Source organism: Zea mays, chromosome 8, assembly GCF_902167145.1.
Source record: "Zea mays cultivar B73 chromosome 8, Zm-B73-REFERENCE-NAM-5.0, whole genome shotgun sequence".
In the NCBI taxonomy this organism is placed as follows: domain Eukaryota; kingdom Viridiplantae; phylum Streptophyta; class Magnoliopsida; order Poales; family Poaceae; genus Zea; species Zea mays.
The window spans coordinates 150,286,714-150,304,202 of record NC_050103.1 but is presented as its reverse complement, the minus strand read 5'-3'; the positions used below and the strand labels follow the sequence as shown (position 1 = coordinate 150,304,202).

The following is a 17,489-nucleotide window of genomic DNA, read 5'->3' as shown; positions in this document are numbered from 1 at the left end:
CATCGCCTGCACTGCACATAGCTAAATTTAGCATGCGTATAAAATCTTTCAGAGAGGTGAACATGGCCAAGTGACGTGTCAGTCACTGCCCCCCCGCGTTGTCTTCCTCGGGAGTTCAAACACATTCAAGTTAGCGCCGGTTTTCCTCCTGCGGCCACCCAGATTTCTCGATGCTCCCTGCATGTTCTCTGTTCCACCACCTCTACCCATCCAAGAAAAGCAAGGCAAGGAAAAACAGCGGGGAAAAAAATTACGGAGGAAAACCGAAAAGGGCACGAGCACATTACGCCGCGGCCGTGTTGTCGCCAAGGCGAGGCGCATTCCGTGTCTCCACGCTGCCTAGCTCGATCGGACCTGCCGGCGGACGGACGGACGGACGTTTACCCATGCCCATGTCTATGTGAGAGGCCCGGCCGCCGCTGCCCCCGTCTCCCCTGCCGATGCGCGTTTGAGATGCCATTATTCCGGCTCGGCTCCTAACCACTCTCCCCGGAACGACGACGATACCGCCGACCGCGCGGCGGCCCTGTGACGCCGCGCGCCCTCATGGCGTCAACCGAGCAACTGGCGTCGTCCCCCGCGGGAGGGCCGCCAGGGCCGAAGGCACGGGCAGCACCGCCTCCGGAATCATCGTCGTCGCCGCCACCCCCGCCGAAGGCTTCCTCGTCGTCTCCTCCGCCGCCGACACCGCCGCCGCCACCGTCGAAGCAGTCGTCCCCGCCTCCCCCGGCCCACAACAGCACGACGTCGCCGAACACACCAGCGACCCCGCCAGAGAAGTCTCCGGCGGCTTCCCCTCCTCCTCCGGCCTCGCCGCCGCCACCAAGCCGGTCCTCTCCTCCTCCTTCGCCGTCTTCGCCGCCCCCGTCGCCACCTCCGCAGTCTTCGCCGCCGCCGCCCGCGGCGTCGACGTCGCAGCAGTCGCCTCCGGCACCGGAACCGACCAAGCCACCGACACCCCCGTCGTCGGAGAAGCCCGGAGCAGCCGCCGGGACGACGGCCTCGTCACCTCCCCCAAATGCGGGACAACCGCCACCGCGCGAGACACCGTCGACGCCACCGGACACCGCCGGTCACCAGCCACCTCCGCCGGCGCCCACGCAAATGCTGCCTCCTCCGATGGCGCTGACGGTGATCATGCCGGGCGGCGTCTCTGGCGGCCCACCTGCAGGCGGCATGTGGAGGTCCCCGCCTGGGCCCCCCGCGGGTGGGGGTGGGTCGGGCAGCAACAGCAACATGAAGAACGAGGCGGTGGTCATCGGGATCTCCGTTGCCGGGCTGGTCCTGGCACTGGCGTCGCTGCTGATAATCGCGTGCGCAACCGGCAAGCAGGGCAACCGGGGGAGGAAGCGGGAGCGGCACGCGTCGCGCAGGCACAGCATCGTGGTGCCGGAACGTCAGTGTGGCGCAGCCGCGGGCGTGGTGTCGGCGGACGTGTACCAGCCGTCGAACGGGCCGGCGCCGTCGCCGTCGCCGAGCGGGACGTCGAGCTCGTACGACCTGTCGGGGGCCAACAAGTCGTGGTTCACGTACGACGAGCTGGCGGGCATCACGGGCGGGTTCTCGGCGGCGAACGTGATCGGCGAGGGCGGGTTCGGGAAGGTGTACATGGGCGCGCTGGGCGACGGGCGGCGCGTGGCGGTGAAGCAGCTCAAGCTGGGCAGCGGGCAGGGGGAGAAGGAGTTCCGCGCCGAGGTGGACATCATCAGCCGCATCCACCACCGCCACCTCGTCACGCTCGTCGGCTACTGCGTCACCGAGAACCACCGACTCCTCGTCTACGAGTTCGTGGCCAACAAGACGCTGGAGCATCACCTGCACGGTGAGTTCTTTTCTTGGCGCGCGCATGCGTATGCTATGCATGGATGTTGGATATGATATGATATGTTGTTGATCTTGATCCGCGCGCAGGAAAAGGGCTGCCCGTGATGGATTGGCCGAAGCGGATGAGGATTGCGATCGGAGCGGCGCGTGGGCTGACGTACCTCCACGAAGACTGTAAGTGAGGACAGGACGATGCTTGTGTAGTTGTGTGCTTGTCTGTCCGTACTGGATCACTAGCTTGTCTCTTACCTGCAGGCCATCCTAGGATCATACACAGGGACATCAAGTCGGCCAACATACTCCTGGACGACGCCTTCGAGGCCAAGGTCAACTACTCTGCAGCACAGAAACACGCGCGGTGCACCATAGAGTAGTATATCCAAACGCTTACTGTATAATTATTATGTGCTTACTGGTGGCGATTTAATCTGGGGAGGAACAGGTTGCAGATTTCGGCCTCGCTAAACTGACAAACGACTCGCTGACTCATATCTCCACGCGCGTAATGGGCACGTTCGGGTACGTAATTAAGCTAGCAGCGCGTTGTCTGCGTAATTAAGCTAGCAGCGCGTTCTTTATACCAGTAACATTCTATTTCTATTGCTCTCCACACAGGTACATGGCACCCGAGTACGCACAGAGCGGGAAGCTGACGGACAGGTCCGACGTGTTCTCGTTCGGGGTGGTGCTCCTGGAGCTCATCACCGGGCGGAAGCCCGTAGACGCATCTCAGCCACTGGGAGAAGAGAGCCTGGTTGAATGGGTACGTACGCGTGTGGCGATCCTCCTTCGAATTCTACCACCGATCGCATGTCGCCATGACTGCTGCTGATCACGTAGGCTCGGCTTCTCCTCGTGGACGCCTTGGAGACGGACGACTTCCGAGAGGTCGCCGACCCCGCGCTGGAGTGCAGGTTCTCCAAGACCGAGATGCGGAGGATGGTGGAGGCGGCCGCCGCGTGCGTGCGCCACTCCGCCGCCAAGAGACCGAGGATGGTGCAGGTAAGTAACGACGCGACCACACGTTACTCTGAAGTCGATCATCGCTAGCTTAATTATTGTCGCTGCTGCTGTCTCTCCTCTATATGTATGTATGTATGTATGTATCGATCGATCGGGAATCAAGGTGTGGCGGTCGCTGGACGTGGACGAGTGCTCGTCGGACCTGACCAACGGCGTCAAGCTGGGGCAGAGCATGGCGTACGACTCGACCCGCTACTCGGCGGACATCGAGCTGTTCCGGCGAATGGCGTTCGCCAACGACCTCTCCACCGCCGAGCTGGGCGTCGTGGACGAGGACGACCACCGGTACCACAACAGCAGCAAAGCCAGCTCCAGCTCCAGGCGGTACAAGTAATCGAAACGACACGCGTGCGTGCGTGAACCACAAACACGTGATCCAGTCCAGGCGGCAGGTCGATCGAATCGCGCAAAGGACCGCACGCCAGCCGCCACTACATACGCGGCGCGCGGCTGCACGGGGGACGGTATACGTAGTAGCGGAGAATCGCAGAGGAGAAGCTAGCTGACGACGTGAGGCACAGCACAGCAGCAGGCGGCAATAATCTTCGTTTGAGCTAGCTAGCACGGTATCTGTACGTACGCTGCTATTCACTGCGTGCTGTTTGCTTTTGTGTGTACAGCCGTGCAATTCTTGTCGCCTATAACAAAAGAAAACCGCTTGGCATACGGTACAACCACGTCCATCTGGTTATTAGACGCTCTCCAACGGTCCACTCAAGCCTCCCCCTCCCCTCGCGAGAGTGCATCATCTCCGAAACGCCTACCATTATATATATGTGTTACTGAACTGTATATGGTATTACATACCATTTTTTATGTCTTAGAATACCCGAGGTTCAAATCCTAAGTCCGCCACTACTTTGGTGCATTGCAACTAATAACTACAACATGGCCACATCCCGTTGGAGACCATTACCATATCCCGCTGAAGACCACTGATACCCTTATAACTTGGAACATCAAGAGATGTGATTTCCTGGAACACGCAAGCTGTAACCATAAGCAGCGTTCGTATCAATGAACAATACATTTGTATTACGTATCGCGCTTTTTGGCATGAAACAATGTAACACAACTTCGGTCAGCCTCATTTACCTTCTAGCAAGCAATTGCGTTTACGTAATCTCTAAAGAAAACAAGGAGCAAATTCTTTCAAATATTATATCCACCTTGCAGCATATATGGTCTTCAAAAAGATATGCACATTGATCAAATTGTGACATTCTTAATGATATGACCATTTGGGAAAGAAAACAACATGCAACCTGCAAATAAGAATGACCAAATTACATGCTACAGTATTATAATTGACAAACTGGAAAAAAAAATGTAGAACATCGCCAGTGGTACCTCATTTCATTTCAGGGGCATATTGAGCAGGGCAAGGTGATACTGTGTGGTCTGGCAAGTCAGTTATAAACTCATTTGTGGCCTGGAGACAGGCATGGAGCATCTTCTTCTCCAACCTCACAAGCCTAGTAGCAACTTCCTGCTTTGGTTCCAAACTGCCATCTGCCAACTGACAATGACCAAAACCAATGCCATAACATTCAGCAAGTTTATAGAGTGACCAAGAAACAACTCGTAAAAAATCACAGCTCATTACCATAGCTTCATCTTCATTCAATGTTGTTGGATAACCAGCCAACCGAGATTCCAGGTAACCACCAAGCTGATCAAGTACAGCTCGCTCTGTACATGGACTAACCTATGGAAGTACAGCAGATGTAAGCAAAACGTTAAATCCTAGACTACAACATGATGCAGTTAGAGTACTATGCAGAAATCTACATTTTGCTTCTTTCTGTGGTTGATAAAAAAATCATACCCCAGGTTATCAGCAGTTTTATACTCAAGCTAATGTCTACAGAAAGTAATAGCATGCAGGTACTCAAATCTGAGCAATTTCGGTCGGATCACAACCCAAACTATACTTGGCTATGATCCCAAACATAGGAAACTACCAATGGAATGCCTAAAGAAAATCTCTAATGCAACCAAATTCTCAAAATTGCATGCAACAAGGGTACATATTATGCCTTCCGTTACAAGTCCATACAAGGGGTAAATTAACATTTCAGTGTAACTAGAGAACTGTTAACTAGCTTCAACCTATGGATTTACATGCAATGATAAGGGATAAATAGGTGGCATGTTTTTCATTTTTAGGTTCAATCAAGATGATCCAAATTCCAAAGTCCTCCAGTCATATAGAACCACCATAAATAAATTGAATGGCTAGGTTTATGCCAGAAACCATAAAACTGGACTAAAAGTAAGGGGCCAAACAGGTACTAATTGCAATTCTAAAAAGAAAAAATATGTTAATTAAGTATCAGGGCTCATGCTTTTGTGGATGTAATGTAACCATCATATTTTAAAAGCACCCAACCAAATCAATGAAGAAATAGATAGCAGCATCGAGGAAGAGTACGCAGACTCACTGGACATGTATCTCCTTCAGAAGAGAGTATAGACTGCATTTCGTCTGGATCTGAAATGTATCCTAATCTCAAATAAGGAAGCATTTCTGCAACAGTTTGTTTCTCTTTGCCTACATAGACCTGATTCAACGAGGCATATCAACATATAACATTTACAATTTCACTAAAAAAAGGAAAAAAGTTCCCACATTAAAATTTTGGATAGCATGCTTTCCATTCCTCTGAGCAACCATTCTCTTTTCTTGGTATTGAGGATCTTCTGTATTTAAAGATGCCTGTAACAGTGATTCAAACAGTTACACCAACCACACAGTAAAGGAGATTGCTGCATAATAAAGAATGTCTACCTCAATTGATATGCGATCAAAGGGATTGTTTTCATCAACAAAACCATAGTTCAGAACAAGCCTGGAGTTTGTTTGGGGTCCACACCTGTATAATCTACATAATTTGAGGTTCTTGAACATATGTACTAAAATAATGCATAAAAACTGCACTAAATGGTCAGCATCTCAGATCGCAAAATATGATGAGAAAGGACAAGAATGTTAATGCAACTGAACAAAACATAGTACCAGATGATTATTGGTTCTCCAGCTTTATATGGCCGATCCACCACCAATCGAACAGACTCACCATCAACTGTCAACATCGCTTTGCAGTTGCTCTTGTAAGTCAATAGTGGCGGCCCCAAGGGAACTAGTGCGAACCTTCGAGCAAGACTAACTTTCTGCTCTTGGATAAGAAGCATAACTGAGTCAATTAGGAGCATTTCAGTACTTCAACAACCAAAACTCAGCATACTAAGCACTGTTGGTCTCGCACAAAAGATGACAACATAGTAATACTTTGTTCTGTCAAAGGCTGTTAAAGTCCTATAATTTTTTCTCCACATATAGGTCGTTCTACCTTTTGCAGTGGCAGCAGTGCATCAGCTTACATCTTCCTATCAGACACTAGTCACATGATTGAATACAATGAAAACAGATGAGACATCTTCCAAGGCTCCATTATCCCAACCCATATGTAAAAGTAGTAAAGCAGATAAATTTTGAAAACAAATGGGCACTGAGATTATTGTACGCTGGACAATAAATTCTGGGGGGCAAAGCTAAACGATCGATATTCACATTATATAGACTCTGGAAGTCTAAATAGAATAAGTGCGAAAGAACATTGAATCTACAAAATTCAGAGAAGTATGTTTGGTGTGATGGAATAAGTCTTGAGCATCTAGAGGACAGCCTGCTTTTGACTGTCCTCTGTAGTCCTTTAGCATCTAGAGGACAGCTTGACTGTCCTCTGTAGTCTCTTTAGCATCTAGAGGACAACAGTCGCTTTTTGACTGTCCTCTGTAGTCGCTTTAGCATCTAGAGGACAACAGTCGCTTTTGACTGTCCTCTGTAGTCTCTTTAGCATCTAGAGGACAATCCTGTTGTGTAGTGTGTGTGAGAATGTGTGGTAGTGCAGCCCCTAGGGCTATAAATATGTGTCCCCAACCCCTCTAAGGGTATGGCATTGTGTAGTGTTTGAGGAAATAAACAGAAAAATTGCCCCAACTCATAGTGTCATCCTCTGATGAGAGTTAGAGTCCCTCTACTTACAATTGGTATCGGAGCCAAACTATCCTGCAGCCTAAACATCTCGTGCTCATCTCCTTCCCGCGCCTCTCCCAACACGCAGTCGGCAGCAAGAGCTCCAACTGTTCCTTCCTCCCCTGCTCAGACGAGCAGCCTTTCGTCTGAGACAACCTCTTCCACACGCAGCGACCCCTCGCTAGCTCACCATGTCCCTACGCTCGGCCACTTCGAGTGCGCGGCGCCAGCAGGAGGCCGAGGTCGCCGCGGCACAAGAACGCGAGCGAGCAGCAGCAGCGGCTGCAGCGACAGCGACGAGGGCAGCACGGTTGGCGGCGGCGGAACTGGCAGCGGCGAGAGCGGAAGTAGAAGCAGCGGAGGCGGCGGATGCTGCACGTGCGGCGGCAACAGAGCTCGAGGTTCTGCGCGGCAGTAGAGCTGGCAGCTCTGCTTCTGTCGACGACAACACCGATGAAGAGCTCAGGCTGGCGAGGGAAGCAGCGCAAGAGCAGGCGGCACAGTGGGCAGCCGCGCATCCCCATGGGGGCGCGCGTGGCGGCAGCCCGGATAGGCGCCGACGCGCTGACGGCGCTCTAGGCGGGGGCGCACGCGGCGGCAGCCCAGACAGGCGTAGACGCGCCGGCGGTGCTCCCGACGGCGGCGACCGAGTCGACGGAGATCGCGGCCTTTACAGGCGGCGCGGTTCTCCCTCCCCGGATCGGTACCATGGTCGCCGCATGGCCCAGGCCATTGTCAGGGACATCGGTCCCGACGGTGGGTGGCCTACCCTCACCAAGACCAACTACGTCGAGTGGGCCGCGGTGATGAGGGTACGGCTCCAGGTTCGCCACATGTGGGAAGCAGTTCGTTACGACAACGTCGACTACCACGAGGATCGGCGGGCGCTGGATGCCCTCATTGCTGCAGTCCCGCCCGAGATGCAGTTTTCGCTTTCCCAGAAGCGGACTGCCAAGGAGGCCTGGGACGCCATCGCTGCGACCCGCATCGGCAGCGATCGTGCCCGCAAGACCACACTGCAGGCACTTCGCAAGGAGTGGGAGAACCTGGCCTTCAAGCCAGGTGAGGATGTTGATGACTTTGCTCTCCGCCTCAACACTCTGTTGCAGAAGATGGTGCAGTTCGGCGACGACACCTACGATGAGGAGAGAGCTGTTGAGAAGCTCTTCCGTTGCATCCCCGAGAAGTACAGGCAGATTGCTCGCTCGATCGAGTCTCTGCTAGACCTCTCCACGATGACGATCGAAGAGGCGATTGGTCGCCTCAAGGTGGTCGACGGCGACGAACCACAGGCTCTCTCTGGGCCTATCACTATCGGCGGGAAGCTACATCTCACTCGGGAGCAGTGGGAGGCCTGCCAGGGTGACAAGAAGAAGGGGGAGTCCTCGACACGAGGCCGCAAACGCGGCAAGCCGCGCAAGGCGCGTGGAGGCGCCCAGGCCGGGGCGCGAGGACATGCTGAGGGTGGTGCACGTGGAGGTGCCCAAGGTGGCGCCGTCGGCAACAAGAAGCCGGCACGAGACGACGGCTGCCACAACTGCGGCAAGCTTGGCCACTGGGCCAGGGATTGTCGGCAGCCACGACGTGGCCAGGCCAATGTCGCACAGGCGGAGGCGGAGGAGGAGGCCCTGCTCCTGGCACATGCAAGCATCGAGCCATCTCCAGCGGCACCGGCCGCAGCGGCACTCCTCCACCTTGATGAGTCGAAAGCACGCGCTTTCCTCGGCGACGGCTCCAACAAGGACATGATCGAAGGATGGTGCCTCGACACCGGCGCCACTCATCACATGACCGGCCGACGGGAGTTCTTCACCGAGCTTGACTCTAGCGTCCGAGGCTCCGTCAAGTTTGGGGACGCCTCCGGCGTAGAGATCAAGGGCGTCGGCTCAGTCGTCTTCACCGCCGCGTCTGGTGAGCACAGGCTGCTCACCGGAGTCTACTACATCCCCGCGTTGAGGAACTCTATCATCAGCTTGGGACAACTGGATGAGAACGGTTCGCGCGTGGAGGTCGAGCACGGAGTCATGAGGATCTGGGATCCTTCTCGTCGCCTTCTTGCCAAAGTACGCAGGAGTGCAAATCGGCTTTACATCCTCAATGTAAAGGTGGCACAACCTTGCTGCCTTGCTGCTCGTCGAGACAACGGGGCATGGCAGTGGCACGAGCGCTTCGGGCACCTTAACTTCGAAGCCCTGAAGCGGCTCAGCACCAAGGAGATGGTACGAGGCCTGCCGTGCCTTGACCATGTGGAGCAATTCTGCGATGTCTACGTGTTGACAAAGCAGAGATGACTCCCCTTTCCCCAGCAGTCGAGCTTCCGAGCCAAGGAGAGGCTCGAGCTCGTGCATGGGGACTTGTGTGGCCCGGTGACACCAGCCACACCAGGAGGACGACGCTACTTCTTGCTGCTCGTCGACGATCTCTCCCGCTACATGTGGGTGATGATCCTTGGCAGCAAGGGAGAGGCTGCGAACGCCATCAGGCGTGTGCAGGTCGCTGCGGAGGCGGAGTGCGGCCGCAAGCTGCGCGTGCTGCGCACCGACAACGGCGGCGAATTCACGGCGGCTGAGTTCGCGTCGTACTGCGCGGATGAGGGCGTTCAGCGCCACTACTCCGCGCCGTACAGCCCGCAGCAGAACGGCGTCGTCGAGCGGCGCAACCAGACGGTTGTGGGGATGGCTCGGGCTCTCCTCAAGCAGAGAGGAATGCCAGCTGTCTTCTGGGGAGAGGCGGTGGTGACAGCGGTTTACATCCTCAACCGCTCGCCCACCAAGGCTCTCAATGGGATGACACCGTACGAGGCTTGGCATGGGCGCAAGCCGGCGGTCTCTCACCTACGGGTCTTCGGCTGCCTCGCGTTCACCAAGGAGCTTGGCCACATCAGCAAGCTCGACGATAGGAGCACCCCGGGGGTGTTCATTGGCTACGCGGAGGGCTCGAAGGCCTACCGCATCCTTGACCCAAGAACACAGCGTGTGCGCACGGCGCGCGACGTAGTGTTCGACGAAGGGCGAGGATGGGCGTGGGACAAGGCGGTGGACGACGGCACGACTCCGACGTACGACTTCACCATCGAGTACGTCCACTTTGAGGGAGCTGGGGGAGTAGGCAACTCTTCTCCGAGCCGGTCTACCCCAGCCCCCAAGTCTCCACCGACTCCAGCGCCACACTCTCCAGCTCCTGCTACAACAAGCTCTTCACCACCACGCACTCCAGCCACGACTCCGGCTACAGCGAGCTCTTCGCCACCACGTACTCCAGCACCGACGGTACCCTCTCCGGGAACGTCCTCTCCGACACCAGCTCGTGTCGAGCACGACCCAGTGGAGCTCGTGACCCCTCTGTCCCGCGACGAGGAGCGCGTCGACGCGTGCTACGACGGCGAGCCGTTGCAGTATCGAAGGGTGGAGGGCCTTCTCATCGACCCGTCGGTGCCAGGCCCTGCATCTCGCATTCTGGCAGGAGAGTTGCATCTTGCATGCGACGATGGTGAGCCTCGGTCTTTCGCGGAGGCCGAGAAACATGCGGCTTGGCGTGCCGCGATGCAGTCGGAGATGGACGCGGTTGAGACGAACCGCACCTGGGAGCTCGCTGATCTCCCTCATGGTCATCGCGCGATCACCCTTAAGTGGGTGTTCAAACTGAAGAGGGATGAAGCCGGCACCATCGTCAAGCATAAGGCTCGCTTGGTGGCACGCGGTTTCTTGCAGCAGGAGGGGATCGACTTCGACGATGCCTTCGCCCCTGTAGCACGGATGGAATCCGTGCGACTCCTCGCGCTGGCTGCCCTGAAGGGCTGGCATGTTCATCACATGGATGTCAAGTCAGTGTTTCTTAACGGCGACTTAAAGGAGGAGGTCTACGTACACCAGCCGCCAGGTTTTGCGATCCCTGGCAAGGAGGGCAAGGTGTTGCGCCTGCGCAAGGCTCTCTACGGCTTGCGACAGGCACCAAGGGCGTGGAATGCCAAGCTGGATTCCACGCTCAAGAGGATGGGCTTCATGCCAAGCCCGCACGAGGCGGCCATCTATCGACGGGGCAATGGAGAAAATGCCCTGCTGGTGGGTGTCTACGTCGACGACTTGGTGATCACCGGCGCCAAGGATGCAGAGGTGGCAGCGTTCAAGGAAGAGATGAAGGCCACCTTCCAAATGAGTGACCTGGGGCATCTCTCCTTCTACCTGGGGATTGAGGTGCACCAGGGAGACTCCGGGATCACACTTCGCCAGACCGCCTATGTCCGGCGCATTGTTGAGCTGGCTGGGCTCACCGACTGCAACCCAGCTCTCACTCCGATGGAGGAGAGGCTGAAGCTGAGTCGCGATAGCACGACGGAGGAGGTGGATGCTACTCAGTACCGGCGTCTTGTGGGGAGCCTTCGCTACCTCGTCCACACACGGCCTGACTTGGCATACTCCGTCGGCTACGTTAGTCGGTTCTTGCAGCGACCGACGACGGAGCATGAGCAGGCTGTGAAGAGGATCATCCGCTATGTTGCGGGGACTCTCGACCACGGTCTCTACTACCCGAGGTGCCCTGGGGAGGCACACCTTGTCGGGTACAGCGACAGCGACCACGCCGGCGACATCGACACTAGCAAGAGCACAAGCGGGATCCTCTTCTTCCTCGGCAAGTGCCTCATTAGCTGGCAGTCGGTCAAGCAGCAGGTGGTGGCCATGTCCAGCTGCGAGGCCGAGTACATAGTGGCGTCCACTGCTTCGACTCAGGCTCTCTGGCTGGCTCGACTGCTCGGTGATCTCCTCGGGAGAGACACTGGAGCGGTGGAACTCAGGGTGGACAGCCAGTCCGCTCTGGCATTGGCCAAGAACCTCGTGTTCCATGAACGGAGCAAGCACATCCGGCTGAGATACCACTTCATCCGAGACTGCTTGGCAGAAGGGAGCATCAAGGCGCGCTACATCAACACCAAGGATCAGCTTGCAGACCTGCTCACCAAGCCCCTTGGGAAGATCAAGTTTGTTGAGCTTTGCTCCAGGTCCGGGATGGCCCAACTTTCTCACAAGACGACGCCCAAGACTTAGGGGGAGAATGATGGAATAAGTCTTGAGCATCTAGAGGACAACCTGCTTTTGACTGTCCTCTGTAGTCCTTTAACATAGCATCTAGAGGACAGCTTGACTGTCCTCTGTAGTCTCTTTAGCATCTAGAGGACAGCAGTCGCTTTTTGACTGTCCTCTGTAGTCGCTTTAGCATCTAGAGGACAACAGTCGCTTTTGACTGTCCTCTGTAGTCTCTTTAGCATCTAGAGGACAATCCTGTTGTGTAGTGTGTGTGAGAAGGTGTGGTAGTGCAGCCCCTAGGGAAGGGTATTTGTCCCCAACCCCTCTAAGGGTATGGCATTGTGTAGTGTTTGAGGAAATAAACAGAAAAATTGCCCCAACTCATAGTGTCATCCTCTGATGAGAGTTAGAGTCCCTCTACTTACATGGTGCCAAAAAAAGGTATCAGTATGGTGATGTTGAACACTTCAGCACTATTTTTTCTAAACTTCATGCTAGCTGCAGAACAAATTTTAAGCAAGGAGTTTCACAAAGGAAGAAATACAATGAATGTACAAGCAACAGATTTCAGAACCATGCTTGTTTAGATAAAAACATATCCATCACAAAACTTTACCTGCAAATGAACAACACAAGACTGTACTGCAACAAAAGCCTGCTTGAATATTTCAAACGGAAAAGCCTCAGTAGGTATGTCAAAAGGATATTGCTGCAAAACAATAATAACTGTGAGAAATAGAATAAGTTAACGAAATAGCCAATCCTTGAAGGAAATATGCTTGGAAGATCAAGGAATACCTGAAATAGTGAACCTGCCATAAACCACAATGTGTCAAGCTCATTATACTCTCTCCTTATTGCCTCATCTCTAGCAACAACTTCATCCTGCAAACATATCATCTAAGTTAGGATATTGATGTTTTTGCAGAATATTGAATAATCCTGCAACGTCAAATGGCAATAATGTTACATTGAGAATTGAGATACAAAAGAGTAAAACCACTAACCTTCAAGGGGCTTCCACTAAGGTAGTCCAGTTCACTTTCAGTCCATAGAAGTGGTGATTCAACAGCTAGCTGCCCCCTTCCTCGATGTCGGTCAAGTTCCTTAATGTAGGGGTACCAAAATGAATCCTTTCCTTGCTTTTTCTCATACATGAGATATAATGCCAAACATGCCAACTCAGATAACTTGTTGTTTGTCAACAACTCAGCTGCATAGTTCAAAAATATCAACAAACTGAGAAACATATCTGTAACATATAAATCAGTTGCTTTAATCTTGGTCGTCAAATGGCACAATATTTTTGTGTCACAAGAGGGTAATTGTTACCATAAACTAGTTATTCCCTATAGGAATAAAAAGTTATAAAGAGAAATATCATTAACATAAAGCACAGAGAGAAGAATTACTGAACCAGAATCTGCAGTGGATGCGAAAGGGCCTCTAGCCGAGTTGGTTAGGTGGTCCGAGTATCACCCATCAGGTCCTGAGTTCGAATCCCAGTGGGAGCGAATTTCAGGCTGATGTTAAAAAAGGTCACTCGCTGGTTCCCCCGGTTATGCGCACACGAGATGATCTGACCTATGGGGGACGGATCTTCATGTAGGGGCTAGGTGGGCTCAAAACATGAGTAAATATCTGGTCTATAGGGGGCGGACCCTCATGCTACACGGGGGGCAGCTTTCGTGACCTTTCTCGGTCGGGGCTCCAATTGACCTTCTTCTTAATATAATGACGGTCTTTCCCCTACCGGCTGAGTTTTTTAGAATCAGCAGTGGATTGCACACATCACACCGGCAAAATATACAAGCACAAATGCATTTACAAGGATGAAACAGAAATAAAAATCGATTTTTAATGCTGCTTCGACAACCTGCAATCTTGACTAATAACAAAACATCCTAACGAAAAATGCAAACAACAAACACAATGACATGAAAAAAAACTATGAAAACTGAAACAGGAAAAAAGAGGTAAAGTTGTTATGTATTCCTAATCAGCTTCCAAGTTCCAAGGTACAAAATTTTGAGACATGATAGATGTTTCCACGGATGTCAAGTTATAGGTACGACCTAATGCCTCCTGCTCTCCTCTTTCTTACTTTGTACAAGCACTTGAATCTGACCTAAATAGTGCGCATACATGATGCTAGTGGCTGCAAACTAGAATGCTAAATAACACAAAGGCACACCCAAAAGCTTGGACATAATAATGCAGTACATGAGAATGGGACAAGCAGCCTGTATTTCGGGGAAAGGCCTAAAAGTCTAAAGCAATTCCTCTTGTATCTTGATTATTACTCCCTCTCGCTGTTTTTGTTTCTGTATTCCTTATTTATCCACTGGGACAATCTGGTTGGTTCTTTGCGCCGAGTTTTGGCGTAGCAGCTATATTTCGGTTCATCCTTTTCTTCCAAGGATTTCATAATTGGACGTTGAACCCATTTCATATGATGGGAGTTGCCGGAGTATTAGGCGCAGCTCTGCTATGCGCTATCCACGGGGCTACCGTAGAAAACACTCTATTCGAAGATGGCGATGGTGCAAATACCTTCCGTGCTTTTAACCCAACTCAAGCTGAAGAAACTTATTCAATGGTCACTGCTAACCGCTTTTGGTCCCAAATCTTTGGTGTTGCTTTTTCCAATAAACGTTGGTTACATTTCTTTATGCTATTTGTACCCGTATCAGTATATAAGGCGTAAACACCTTTAATTCAAAGACCAAGAAAAGTATTTAATTCTCTCTATACCACTGTATCGATGTACGTGTGTCTCGAAAGAGCACACCTTATATTATGGGACAGAAACAAAAGTGATTACGCCTTATATTATGGGACGGAGGGAGTACAAACATGCCTCTAAGAGCATCTCCAACAACGTGACCTATAAAAATGCCCTATAATTTGAAAATGAGTATATTTTATAGAATTTAGGGCACCAATAAAACACCCCGCTCCAACAGTAAAGCCCCAAATCTAGATTATACGGCAGCCCACTACGGTGTAGTATATTTGAGTCACTTGAGAGGATGCCCTATAGTTTTTTGACAAAATTTTATGAAATTGGGCACTGTTGGAGTAGTTTTTTCTGTGTAGAGCCCTATATTTCAATTTAAGGCACTAGTTTGAGGCATTGTTGGAGATGCTCTAAATGTTGAAAAACAATAGGGCATCTACTCAAGAGTAAGACAGGAATGAGCACATGCCGCTAAATGTTGAAAATCAATAGACCCGTGTTCAGGGCATCTACTCAAGAGTAAGACAGGAATGAGCAGGCCACATAAACTTAGAGCAAAGTATGTTCGCGATTAGCAGAAAAATGTGGAACAGCTCAATTATTGACTTATTCAGATACTAAGGCCCTGTTTGGATCTCTATAGATAGTAGTTAGCTGCTAATATTATCTCTTTTGGATCCTAACAGCTATATATAATAGACTACCTAATTGTTAGCTAGACCTATAGATAACAATTATCTCACTAGCCCAATGTACGGCCACGAAATGTAACTCCCAAATTCAGTAATTCCTAGGAGTGATAGAACTGAATATAATATATATTACAAGAGCCACATGCTATCTCACCTATTGATTCGTCCCCGAGCACCCGCTCCAGCGTGACGACGAGGGACATTGGCACCTCGAACGCCACATCTCCCTCCTGCGCCACAAAAGAGCCAACCAACAAAATCCAGGTCATGATACCGTCATTACTGCAGGAAAGAAAAATCACTTGCTGCCACGTCAACCTGGAGGTCGACGCCGGCGGCGACGTAGCGCAGCGGCCGGTCCTTGCCGTCACGCAAGCAGGGCACCGGCCGCTCCCGGATGTCCACTTTGCCCGGGGGAAGGCCGCGCGCGCGCAGCCAGTCGACGAAGCAGTCGGTGGAAGATTCGGAGGAAGGCTCTACCGCGGGTACCAGCGGTGTGCGGACCTCCGATGATGACGAGGGGAGGAGGGTGTCGGCGTGGCAGGAGGCGAAGCGGAGGCGCGGGCGGGGCCGGGGGAGGCGGCGCGGGGAGGATGGGAGGAGGAGGCGACCGTGGTGAGAGCCTGAGACCGCGGCGGCGGCCGCCGCGGGGGAGACGGAGGCCATGAACGTTATTAAGGATCTGGGAAATCGGGCGGGGAGAAGCGGGGCGACGGTTGTGAGTTGTGACGGGGAGGCGAGGGCTGACGGCGAAGAGCGGCGGAGGTCTGGTGTGTGGATGAGGTGCGATAATTGGGCCAGGTGGACCGTGGACGGATATTATGCTGTGGGTTTCATATCATTTTCTTTTCAAAAATGTTCTGGATTTTGATTTGGCTAGTGTCAAGGTGAGAAGCAATCTAGATCATGAGCGGCGTTAACTATCTCGTTTTTATTAATTTTTCGGTGTTAACCGGAAACGAGAAATCGCCGGAAAACCGTTGAATTTTGAGTTTCTCCGCCAGTTTGATTTTAAAATTTAGAAAACGAGATTTGGATTTCTCGGCCGAAAGTTGTTGTTCCTCGAGCCATATTCACCGAAAAATGATGATTAAGTTTGAAAAAAAATGATAAGATTTTCATAGCATATAGGCTAAGGATCACATATTTAGTTCGAGTCATAGTTTTTCATGCATGGTTGAGGGCTTGAGGCATCCGTGTGTGTGTGTCTATATATATATATATATATATATATATATATATATATATATATATATATATATATATATATATATATATATATATATATATATATATATATATATATATATATATATATATATATATATATATATATATAGTCGGTTGCCCGTGCGTTGCGACGGCTTACAATAATACCCACGTAAACTATCTATCAAAAAAATTCAAGATTTTTTATTTATTGTCTTCGCTCTCTGTATAATATATTTTTTGATTTGGCTAACTGATGTTATTGTTTACTCCATGCAATATGTCTTGGTACAACACGACCAATGAAGTGAGCGATTAGAAGAGAGTTCACAATGATTGATTGAATGAACAATGATTATAAAATGACATAATTCCATCATACAGAGACCAAATAAGAGATAGTTTATGAGATCAAGTTTCTAAAATAAGTCCCATAAAGTCAAACTTATAAAAAAAGATAGATCAAAATATAGAGTGATTGCTAAAGTCAGGCATAAATAAAAACTGTATGCGCTATATATAAATTATGCTATTTCGTAGCAATTACTAATATTTAAAACCATCAAATAACCTTTCATTCTGCTATTAGTGTGACAAATCATTGCTGCTCCATCCAATTCAGCAACCTCAAACACCATGTAGTCCATTGCGCCAATATGGTCTCATAAACGACCTAATGTTTGCAAGAGCCAAGAACGTTGTGCCGTGCTTGGGCTGTAGCCTCGACCCGTAGTGCTGGCCCGGGCTGACACGATTATTTTTTTATTTTACAAAAAAACGTATATACCTATATACAATTTATATTCAATATTAAAAACATTTTAGCGTGATATTCTACTGGTTAGACAGTTTCACCTAGTGTCTCATGCCCTTTTTTCATCAGGCCATGGGTTCGAACCTCACCTTCTACACTATTTTTTAACATTTTACGTCGATTTAAT

The 17,489-nt window shown here is 51.1% G+C and overlaps 2 protein-coding genes across 4 annotated transcripts; one reads left to right on the top strand and one right to left on the bottom strand.

Annotated features, from left to right (window-relative positions):
- The first annotated feature begins 229 nt into the window (after nt 1–229).
- Nucleotides 230–3,643, top strand: LOC103637381 (proline-rich receptor-like protein kinase PERK12). Its single transcript, XM_008659588.4, has 7 exons — nt 230–1,822; nt 1,912–1,998; nt 2,080–2,150; nt 2,267–2,343; nt 2,440–2,587; nt 2,665–2,826; nt 2,951–3,643. The coding sequence occupies exons 1-7, from the start codon at nt 547–549 to the stop codon at nt 3,179–3,181; spliced, it is 2,052 nt and encodes a 683-aa protein (XP_008657810.1). The 5' UTR covers nt 230–546; the 3' UTR covers nt 3,182–3,643.
- Nucleotides 3,596–16,228, bottom strand: LOC103636117 (fructose-bisphosphate aldolase-lysine N-methyltransferase, chloroplastic). Of its 3 annotated transcripts, none has more exons than XR_002264166.2 (13): nt 15,658–16,228; nt 15,494–15,569; nt 12,915–13,120; nt 12,706–12,792; nt 12,524–12,616; nt 5,867–6,021; nt 5,639–5,723; nt 5,480–5,566; nt 5,292–5,411; nt 4,454–4,555; nt 4,198–4,366; nt 3,943–4,112; nt 3,596–3,837 (listed from the first exon to the last, which is right to left on the bottom strand). XR_002264166.2 is itself a non-coding variant. In XM_020542576.2 (12 exons), exons 1-11 carry the CDS (start codon nt 16,003–16,005, stop codon nt 4,199–4,201), a joined length of 1,527 nt encoding a protein of 508 aa, XP_020398165.1. In that variant the 5' UTR covers nt 16,006–16,144; the 3' UTR covers nt 3,596–4,112; nt 4,198. The 3 variants fall into 3 exon arrangements, 1 of the variants encoding a protein (XP_020398165.1); XR_004852145.1 differs by having other exon boundaries at nt 3,596–3,823; nt 15,658–16,144; XM_020542576.2 differs by having other exon boundaries at nt 3,596–4,112; nt 15,658–16,144.
- Between the last annotated feature and the right edge of the window lie 1,261 nt (nt 16,229–17,489).